We start from the raw sequence: 10,748 nt of genomic DNA on the forward strand, positions 1-10,748 counted from the left end.
TATTCAACTGACTGGGAATCCCCACAGGGAGCAAGATTTTATCAAGACGTGAGCGGCACGTATATATGCTAAGTGAAGCGTTTTCTGCGTAGCTGTTTTTTGTTTAAATTGTTTAAATCACACCAATATTCCGCTGTATGTGTGTTTTGAACTTATTTACTTAAACTGTCTTCAGCAGGCTGACTGACAGCAGAAATTTACTGATTTACTTTATAGTTTAAAAAAGAAAATGTTTGTATACAGTGATTGACTGATTTTTATTTCTCCATCCACTGTTGCAAGTCAGGGGAATCAGCATGTCAGGTAACACGAACACAAGCAGACTGGCAGCACTGTGAATGTAGATGCAGTTAAAAAGTTCAAAACACATATACAGCGGGTTATTTGTGTGATTTAAACAGCTATCTATGCAAAAAGCACAAAATGTGACAAAAATAGACTTGACGCGAAAACAATGGTGGGGCTCTCCTCAGTGGGGATTGACCCTTTTTATACAATGGAATCTTATTTGGATGGATATAAAAAAGTTTCTAAAAACTGTGTGTGGACACGTCTTCTCTGTTCTAGACAGAAACAGCCTGAAAACTTTCCATTCATTCATCAACAGACACACACACACACACACACACACACACACACACACACACACAGACCCACATACACACGCACACACACTCAGCTGGCAGCAGATGAAAGGCCATTGTTTCAGGAAAACGAGGAAACCTGTTTGTTCCTGCCCTTATTCTGACTTGGTCTGTGTGTGTGTGTGTGTGTGTGTGTGTGTGTGTGTGTGTGTGTGTGTGTGTGTGTGTGTGTGTGTGTGTGTGTGTGTGTGTGTGTGTGTGTGTGTGTGTGTGTGTGTGTGTGTGTGTGTGTGTGTGTGTGTGTGTGCGTGCGTGCGTGCAGATGACACTGTTAGGTCAGAGAGCAGCTCCACATCAGACTCCACAGGACTGGATAACGGTAACAAACACAACACAACTCCCCCTGCTGGTCACACTGTATAATACATTATATAACAAACACTGCAGTTTCTTGTGCTCTTATTTTGGTAGTTTCATCCCTCACTTCCTATCTGTAATATACACAGTGACATTACCAAAACAAACAAACAAACAGTGAATGTCATATTTAAAAATTTTATGTGACGTGATGATTATAACCTTCAGATCACATCATGTCATCACATCATATTAATAATCATTTATCAGAGCACCAATATGTCTCTCCTCCTGTCCTGTGTGTGTCAGATGACGGAGTGTCTCAGTTGGTCAGTCTGGTCTCTGCTGGTTCTCCTGTGGAAATTTTCTACCAAAACAAAACAAGAAGGAACTCACTGCACAACAGGTACACACATTGAGAGACTGAAGGTCTGACGAAATACCTCTCCTCCTTCTTATCCGTTAGCCAACAGGTAGCGGTTTACCAACAGTTAGCCAACAGTTAGCCGTTAGCTTGTCTGTCCACAGTCTGTCCTCTCTCCTGTTAGCAGTTGGCCAACAGTTAGCTAGCAGTTGGAGTTAGCCAACAGTTAGCAGTTAGCTTACTGTATGTCCGTCTCGTCTTTCAGGACCGACCATCCAGAGACTCTTCAGATCCATAAGCCCCTCCCCCTGCCTCCCTCCCATCCTCCTCCCCTCCACCTCCATCCTCCCCCTCCCCCCCCCCGCTCTCAGGACTCCTCCTCCTCCTCCGGCCCCTCTGATCCAGCGGTGGAGGGCGGGGTCAGGGTGAACATGGCTCGCCACAGTAACAGCTCTGATGGCCTGCTGGACCGCATCGCTCCCCCAGAGGAGGAGGGGGGGGCTCAGCAGGGGGGCTTGTGGGTAAACGGCCTGCCGGGGTCCAGAGGAACGAATGCAGCCGGGCCGCTGATGGACACACAGACGAGGGCAAGGACAAATAACGGGTTGACAGAGGGGGGAGGGGCAGGGCGGGGGCGAGGAGGCGGATACAGTGAGGTCCTGCTGGACTACGTTTGGGGGAAACAGCAGCAGCTGCAGCGCCAGCAGTCCAACAGCAGGCAGCCAATCACGTCGCACCACCAGCTGCTCTACAATGGCTTCTCTTCCCAGCAGCCCCCGGGAGCCCCGCCTACCTACCGCGGTCACCATGGCGATCAGCGCAGAGTCAAAGTGACCCGCACCAAATCCTGCGGCCCCTTCCTGCCAGTGCAGACCGATACCCAAAACCCCCTCCTGCCTGCCATCCAGCCGGACCCCCATCCCCACCTGCTGCCACCCCGTCCGCCACAGCTGCCCCCCACCCAGGACGCACAGCTGGAGGACGCCACCAGGAGCCTGCACAAGGCACTCGCCCTGGAAGGTAAGAACCACCGCAGGCCGCTATCATCAGCAGGCCGCAAACTGTTCAAACTGTTCAACTATTGATTCTTGGTGACCAGGTGGTAACCCCTGCTGATCATGATGCTGTAAGCTGCTACAGTCCCAACTCTTATGGAACATGTTGGCTGAGTTTATATTAACCTCCGCAATAACATGTGGTAGGTTGTCAGACCGGGTCCTGCAGATCTCCCTCAGGTCTCAGACTGGTTCCTGCAGATCTCCCTCAGGTCTCAGATCCGGTCCGCCAGACCCCACCCCAGGTCCCAGACCTGGTCCTGCAGACCCCTTGTGGCTCTGTAAGTGAACAGATTTTATCTTCAGCAGGTTTTTAAATCAGAATGTGAAGATAAAACCTGCTGAATGTTTAATGATGAGATGAATCTGGGTCACTGCAGCAGAAACAGTCTGAGCTGCTGTCAGAGGATGTGACGCCACCTGGTGGAGTCAGGGACAATCACACGGAGCTGAACAACAAAGAACAGAAGTCTTTCTGTGGGAGATGAAACCAGGACACTTTTTTTTATTAGAAGCTGATGGTTTGGAGCTTTTTGAACACCAGAAGAGCTCTGCTGTTTTCACTCTGTTTATATATTTCCTGTAGACCAGCTTCAGATTTCTCATCGGACAAAATTAAAATGGTACTATAATACCACCTGCTGATTGAGTCCATTTGTCCAGGAGCCAATCTATAACACAATTATGTCACTGACAACATCACACAAACTAAACGACAGACCTTTAGTTGTTATAGTAACTTTATTTAATCAGGTTGTCGCAATAATTACAATATCAGTTTATCAAGGTCACGTCCACCTTTATATAAGAATGTCACATTCATTCATCAACATGATGCCAGAGTTAATAACAAGGTTTTCCTTGATCAGACTCAAACATCAAAGAGCCGTTCTAAACATTAATTCTCAGCAGAAGTTGTCAGAGTTTAATTTTTAATGTCTCAGTCAGATGCTGAATATGAATCAGAAGTCCCTGAGTCTTTGTGCCTCAGTATCTCATCTAAATGTAACAGCATTTTAACTTTCCAAAACATGACAAAGTCGACACTGAAAGTTAAAGCAGCTGCATCATCTTCTGTACACCGTCCACAACTGATCAAATTAATTCAATTTAATATCAATTTAACAATATTAGAGAGAGATTTGTGTTTTGTCTCCTAGCTGGAACAGAGGTTAAAACCGATTCAGCTGTCGAACTCAACAAGCCATGTTCGGCGAAAATACTCACTTCCTGTTTGGTGTCTCTGACTGACAGGTCTGAGGGACTGGTACCTTAGGAACACCATCGGTTCCACCCACCAGAACCAGGCCAACGGAAAGGTCAATGCAGGTCTCAACGCAAAGGTGAACAGCGGGGTCAAAGGTCAGGCCAGAGGAGGAGGAGCTCTGCAAGAAAGGCGGAGGACTCATGGTGTCATCCAGCAGCCGACCTATCAGACGGAGACGAGTCATCATCCTGCAGCGCCGCATCACAAAAAGACGCTGCCACACTCCGCCACATTCCATGGACACCCGCTGCATGGCAGGTAGGAGTCAGCTAACACACAGGTACAGATCCTCTGTTAGAACACCTGTACAGGTACAGATCCTCTGTTAGAACACCTGTACAGGTACAGATACTTTGTTAGAACACTTGTACAGGTTCAGATCCTCTGTTAGAACACCTGTACAGGTACAGATCCTTTGTTAGAACACCTGTACAGGTACATATCCTCTGTTAGAACACCTGTACAGGTACAGATCCTCTGTTAGAACACATGTACAGGTACAGATCCTTTGTTAGAACACCTGTACAGGTACAGATCCTCTGTTAGAACCCCTGTACAGGTACAGATACTTTGTTAGAACACCTGTACAGGTTCAGATCCTCTGTTAGAACACCTGTACAGGTACAGATACTTTGTTAGAACACCTGTACAGGTACATATACTTTGTTAGAACACCTGTACAGGTACATATCCTCTGTTAGAACACCTGTACAGGTACAGATCCTCTGTTAGAACACATGTACAGGTATAGATCCTTTGTTAGAACACCTGTACAGGTACAGATCCTCTGTTAGAACCCCTGTACAGGTACAGATACTTTGTTAGAACACCTGTACAGGTTCAGATACTCTGTTAGAACACCTGTACAGGTACAGATACTTTGTTAGAACACCTGTACAGGTACATATACTTTGTTAGAACACCTGTACAGGTTCAGATCCTCTGTTAGAACACCTGTACAGGTACAGATCCTTTGTTAGAACACCTGTACAGGTACATATCCTCTGTTAGAACACCTGTACAGGTACAGATCCTCTGTTAGAACACATGTACAGGTACAGATCCTTTGTTAGAACACCTGTACAGGTACAGATCCTCTGTTAGAACCCCTGTACAGGTTCAGATACTTTGTTAGAACACCTGTACAGGTACAGATCCTCTGTTAGAACACCTGTACAGGTACATATCCTCTGTTAGAACGCCTGTACAGGTACAGATCCTCTGTTAGAACACATGTACAGGTACAGATCCTTTGTTAGAACACCTGTACAGGTACAGATCCTCTGTTAGAACACCTGTACAGGTACAGATACTTTGTTAGAACACCTGTACAGGTACATATCCTCTGTTAGAACACCTGTACAGGTACAGATACTTTGTTAGAACACCTGTACAGGTTCAGATCCTCTGTTAGAACACCTGTACAGGTACAGATACTTTGTTAGAACACCTGTACAGGTACATATACTTTGTTAGAACACCTGTACAGGTTCAGATCCTCTGTTAGAACACCTGTACAGGTACAGATCCTTTGTTAGAACACCTGTACAGGTACATATCCTCTGTTAGAACACCTGTACAGGTACAGATCCTCTGTTAGAACACATGTACAGGTACAGATCCTTTGTTAGAACACCTGTACAGGTACAGATCCTCTGTTAGAACCCCTGTACAGGTTCAGATACTTTGTTAGAACACCTGTACAGGTACAGATCCTCTGTTAGAACACCTGTACAGGTACATATCCTCTGTTAGAACGCCTGTACAGGTACAGATCCTCTGTTAGAACACATGTACAGGTACAGATCCTTTGTTAGAACACCTGTACAGGTACAGATCCTCTGTTAGAACACCTGTACAGGTACAGATACTTTGTTAGAACACCTGTACAGGTACATATCCTCTGTTAGAACACCTGTACAGGTACAGATACTTTGTTAGAACACCTGTACAGGTTCAGATCCTCTGTTAGAACACCTGTACAGGTACAGATCCTTTGTTAGAACACCTGTACAGGTACATATCCTCTGTTAGAACACCTGTACAGGTTCAGATCCTCTGTTAGAACACCTGTACAGGTATAGATACTTTGTTAGAACACCTGTACAGGTACAGATACTTTGTTAGAACACCTGTACAGGTTCAGATCCTCTGTTAGAACACCTGTACAGGTACAGATCCTCTGTTAGAACACCTGTACAGGTACATATCCTCTGTTAGAACACCTGTACAGGTACAGATCCTCTGTTAGAACACATGTACAGGTAGAGATCCTTTGTTAGAACACCTGTACAGGTACAGATCCTCTGTTAGAACACCTGTACAGGTACAGATACTTTGTTAGAACACATGTACAGGTTCAGATCCTCTGTTAGAACACCTGTACAGGTACAGATACTTTGTTAGAACACCTGTACAGGTTCAGATCCTCTGTTAGAACACCTGTACAGGTACAGATCCTTTGTTAGAACACCTGTACAGGTACATATCCTCTGTTAGAACACCTGTACAGGTACAGATCCTCTGTTAGAACACCTGTACAGGTACAGATCCTTTGTTAGAACACCTGTACAGGTACAGATCCTCTGTTAGAACACCTTTACAGGTACAGATCCTCTGTTGGAACACCTGTACAGGTACATATCCTCTGTTAGAACACCTTTACAGGTACATATCCTCTGTTAGAACACATTTACAGGTACAGATCCTCTGTTAGAACACCTTTACAGGTACAGATCCTCTGTTAGATCACCTTTACAGGTACAGATCTTCTGTTACAAAACCTGTACAGGTACAGATCCCCTGTTAGAACACCTGTACAGGTACAGATCCTCTGTTAGAACACATTTACAGGTACAGATCCTCTGTTAGAACACCTGTACAGGTTCAGATCCTCTTTGAGAACACCTGTACCTGACCAACTGACTCTCTCTCAGGTCGATGGACAGCTCACTCTACCAGGACTCGTTCCCACCTCAGAAACAGGACGACCAGCCATCTCCTGGAACTCTGGTTTGACTCACCGACCTATCAGGACGCTGACAGACAGATGCACGGACCCATCCCAGGCTGGCTTCCTGGGATCAGCACCTGGACGGTGTGTGGTCTCTTCAGGTTACAGCAGCTCTTCACCTGCTCCTCTGCGCCCACCGTGATGTCACAGGGACGATGATGATGTCACCGTCCTGTTGGCGGCTGCAGTCTCACCTGTCCCAGGTGTTGCAGCTCTAATGGACTGACTGCCCCAGATGGATTGTGGGTAACACAGCTGTCCTGTGGACCATTTAAACTAAACTGCAGGTTTTTTACAGTGGGACTGTTTTTTATGTTTTGTACGCCGTCATGTTTAATCTGTAATCTGACTCCGCTCAGACAATCAGGACGAGTTTTATATGAACTGTTGCACTCTGTCCCTGAGGACAGGTAATCACCAGCTCCGTCCAACAGACCAGCAGCTTTTAAAGATCAGGTGACCTGTTTGATCCCTCAGGTGAGTCCAGACTCAAACCAGCAGGTGAGACTCTTCAGGTATTCTTACAGTTTGGACTTAACGTCTCTGCACTACGTTAAACATGAACAAGAGGACAGACGGGTCCGTCACTCCGTCCTGCACCCTGTGAACCACCAGTAACCACAGTAACTGCAGTGAAACTTGTAACTCCAGTAAAAACCAGTAACTGCAGTAAAACCAATAACTGCAGTAAAACCAATAACGGCAGTAAAGCCAGTAACTGCAGTAAAATCAGTGACTGCACCATAGCCAGTAATTGCAGTAAAACCAGTAACTGCAGTAAAACCATTACCTGCAGTAAAACCAGAAACTACAGTAAAACCAGTAACTGTAGTAAAACCATTGACTACAGTATAGCCAGTAACTGCAGTAAAACCAGTAACTGTAGTAAAACCAGTGACTGCAGTAAAACCAGTAACTAGTAAAACCAGTGACTACAGTATAGCCAGTAACTGCAGTAAAACCAGTATTTGCAGTAGAACTAGTGTCTGCAGTGAAACCAGTGACTACAGTAAAGCCAATAACTGCAGTAAAACCAGTATTTGCAGTAAAACCAGTGTCTGCAGTCTACCCAGGGACATCAGTAAAACCAGTAACTGCAGTAAACCAGTAACTGCTGTAAAACCAGTGACTACAGTATAGCCAATAACTGCAGTTAAACTGCATTGACTGCAGTAAAACCAGTAACTGCGATAAAACCAATAACTGCAGCAACCACCGTAACTGGACTTCCTGTCGAAAATGTTGAACACCAAAATATAATGTGATGTGTAAAACATGATGTATGTTATTACTACTTAATAAAATGTTTTTAGTTCATAATGTTATTAACAGACTGTTTATGAACTGGGGCCAGGTTGAATAACTGCTGTCAAACATAAACACATTATAAAACTGATTTATATTTAAGACAATGAATTAATTTGATATGAACTTAATCTGGTTTTTATTATTATTATTATTATTATTGATGCACCTGTCAAATTATCACATAGTTCACCTGTTTGTGTTTACAGATTTATGTCAGCGATAATTTGTTTTTCATGTTTATTCAACAAATCACACAGAAAAACAAAATCTAAAGGATTTGCCAGATGAGCTTCCTGTAAGCATGTTAGCTCTCTGTTAGCAGGTTAGCTCTCTGTTAGGTTACCTGTCAGTCAGCAGGTTAGCGTTCTGTTAGCTGTCCGTTAACGGGTTAGCTTTATGTTAGCAGGCTAGCTGTCTGTAAACAGGTTAGCTGTCTGTTAACGGGTTAGCCTTCAGTTAACAGGTTAGCTTTATGTTAGCAGGCTAGCTGTCTGTTAACGGGTTAACTTTATGTTAGCAACTTGGCTGTCTGTTAACAGGTTAGCTTTATGTTAGCGAACTAGCTGTCTGTTAACAGGTTAGCTGATTGTTAACGGGTTAGCTTTATTTTAGCAAGTTAGCTGTCTGTTAACGGGTTAGCCTTCAGTTAACAGGTTAGCTTTATGTTAGCAGGCTAGCTGTCTGTTAACGGGTTAGCTTTATTTTAGCAGGTTATTTTAAATGAATAATTTATTTTCTGTGACAGATTAATTTTGTCTCAGATGAAACTTGATTCAGCATGTTTTTGGCGCGCTCGCCTTCCTGAGAGGAACTTCCTGCCAGAGTCTTCAGTCTCTGAACTCTGGTCCAGATCAGATCTGACCTAGTCTGAGAGCAATAAGGGGACGGGGAGTCCAGGTCGTGTTCAGGATGAAAACCAGCGGCGACAATCAGACGATGATGTCACAGTGTTGATCGATTGGTTTATTGATTGACTGAACGGTTTTTGTACCAAGCTTCAGTGAAACTCTTTTATACGGATGTCCGTAAACTCAACATGAAAGAAATGCAACTTCTTTAAAACGACTGATGGTGTAGAGAGTTTATTGATCCAGCAACATGTTTATTATTGAATATTGATTATTGATCAATAACATGTCTCTATGTTGTGATGTACGTCTGTGGTTTTTATTGTCTTCAGCTTCACAGAAACCAGTCTGACCTCCAGTAACCTCCACCTGAAGCTGTGGTCACATGACAGGGTCACTTTCAAATACATGAAGAACAAACTTTTCACCCTGAACCCGCACCGCAGGATTAGATGCTAAATTACTGAAATTATGTCATTAAATATGAACATCATGTGACGTCTGATTGCACCAGCTGTCATGTTACCACGGTTTCAGAGGAGCAGAAAGAGTCCCAGCATGCACCTCTTCTAATTCACACCAAAGCAGAAATGTGTAAATACCATACATAAAGTACTACTGTCAGGCTAAAGTACTACTTGTACTACTATTTAATACTGCCATACTCAGATCTGCAGTACTGTGGTACTCTGCGGTAGTATTGTGCAGTAACAGTATTCAGATGTTAGGATCCTGCAGCAGAACGTCACCAGCCACCAACCAAACTCTGTACAGATTTCTGAGTATTTAAGAAAGTCTATTTATTTGTGTAACTCTCCTGATGTTTCAGTTTAAAGTATTTGTGCTGGAGAAGAGTACTACATGCCCTCAGTGTTCTCTGCCAGTATTCAGAGTACTGTGTAGTAGTACTCTGTTGTCCCTGGTGATGCAGCTCTGTGTCCCCCTTCAGGGGGGCCGTGATGCGTTCAGGTGCACTCTGTACAGTCACTGTTTCTTTGCTTTTCAAACTTTGTGTAAAAATCATTTTCTATCTTTTTGGACTTTTCGGTCATTTCTACTTTTTTCACTCTTTCTGCTGTTTGATGTCAAAAAGCTTCGTGTAAATAAGTGATGGACACGCTGTAAAGACGATGTTTTTAAATAAAGATTTCTCTTCACTGCTTTACAAACATTTCCTGGAGTTAAACAAATACTTTCTGCATTGTTATTAACTGTTTAACAGCCACACACAGGCAAAAGGTCACTGTCACTCCTCTGTGGTATTTCACCCTGTGACCTCTGTTCCTCTGATAAGACACCATGTCCCAACTGCTCACAGGCTGAGACAAACACATGATAGTTTTTAAACTTTAACATGTTGATAAAAGGGTTTCTGCTGTACATGTGTAGAAAAACAGTCAGACAGTGAGTGAACTCTGTTAGTTTGAATGAAGACCGAGGATGTTTACTGATTTTATATATTTTAAAAATAAATACATTTAGTGTGAATCCATGCAGCTAATAAGGAGATGAAAACTTTGATGAAACATGTTTCTATTATAGAAATAGAAAAGAACAGCACCTATTCAATATGATACAATATTTCCAGTCGAGTCTATTGTTCAGTGAGTAAAATGAAATGTTTTATGTTACCTGCAGAGCATTTTCTCCAGTAATAATCTGAATAAAAATATTCTTAATAAAAATAATAAAGAATATAAATATAAATATAAATATGCATAATATAAATAATCTCAATAGAAATATTCTTATTATAAACTGTTTTCTGTTATTATAAGCATGCAGTAAACATGATATAAAGATGTTTCCTCATTTATTATTGACATCTTGTCAAAGAGAATTGCCATTATTGTTTAAATAATTTATCTCTGACAAAAGTTTGAGGAAAATACACCAAAAATTTGACAACTGTTAAGTCTCATTAAATATCTTATTATACTATACTGCCCTAC

General features: G+C 43.1%; 1 protein-coding gene across 1 annotated transcript in view; it reads left to right on the plus strand.

Annotated features, from left to right (window-relative positions):
* The window catches only part of ccdc120a (coiled-coil domain containing 120a), a 35,258-nt gene extending 25,291 nt beyond the window's left edge, over positions 1-9,967 (plus strand). Inside the window, exons 7-11 of the mRNA XM_059332481.1 lie at positions 907-963; positions 1,251-1,347; positions 1,571-2,325; positions 3,615-3,885; positions 6,564-9,967. Coding sequence (XP_059188464.1) covers positions 907-963; positions 1,251-1,347; positions 1,571-2,325; positions 3,615-3,885; positions 6,564-6,645 — 1,262 coding nt within the window. The 3' untranslated portion in view covers positions 6,646-9,967. The remainder of the gene's footprint in view (positions 1-906; positions 964-1,250; positions 1,348-1,570; positions 2,326-3,614; positions 3,886-6,563) is intronic.
* The last annotated feature ends 781 nt before the right edge of the window (positions 9,968-10,748 follow it).

This window comes from Centropristis striata, chromosome 5 (genome assembly GCF_030273125.1).
Source record: "Centropristis striata isolate RG_2023a ecotype Rhode Island chromosome 5, C.striata_1.0, whole genome shotgun sequence".
Lineage (NCBI taxonomy): Eukaryota > Metazoa > Chordata > Actinopteri > Perciformes > Serranidae > Centropristis > Centropristis striata.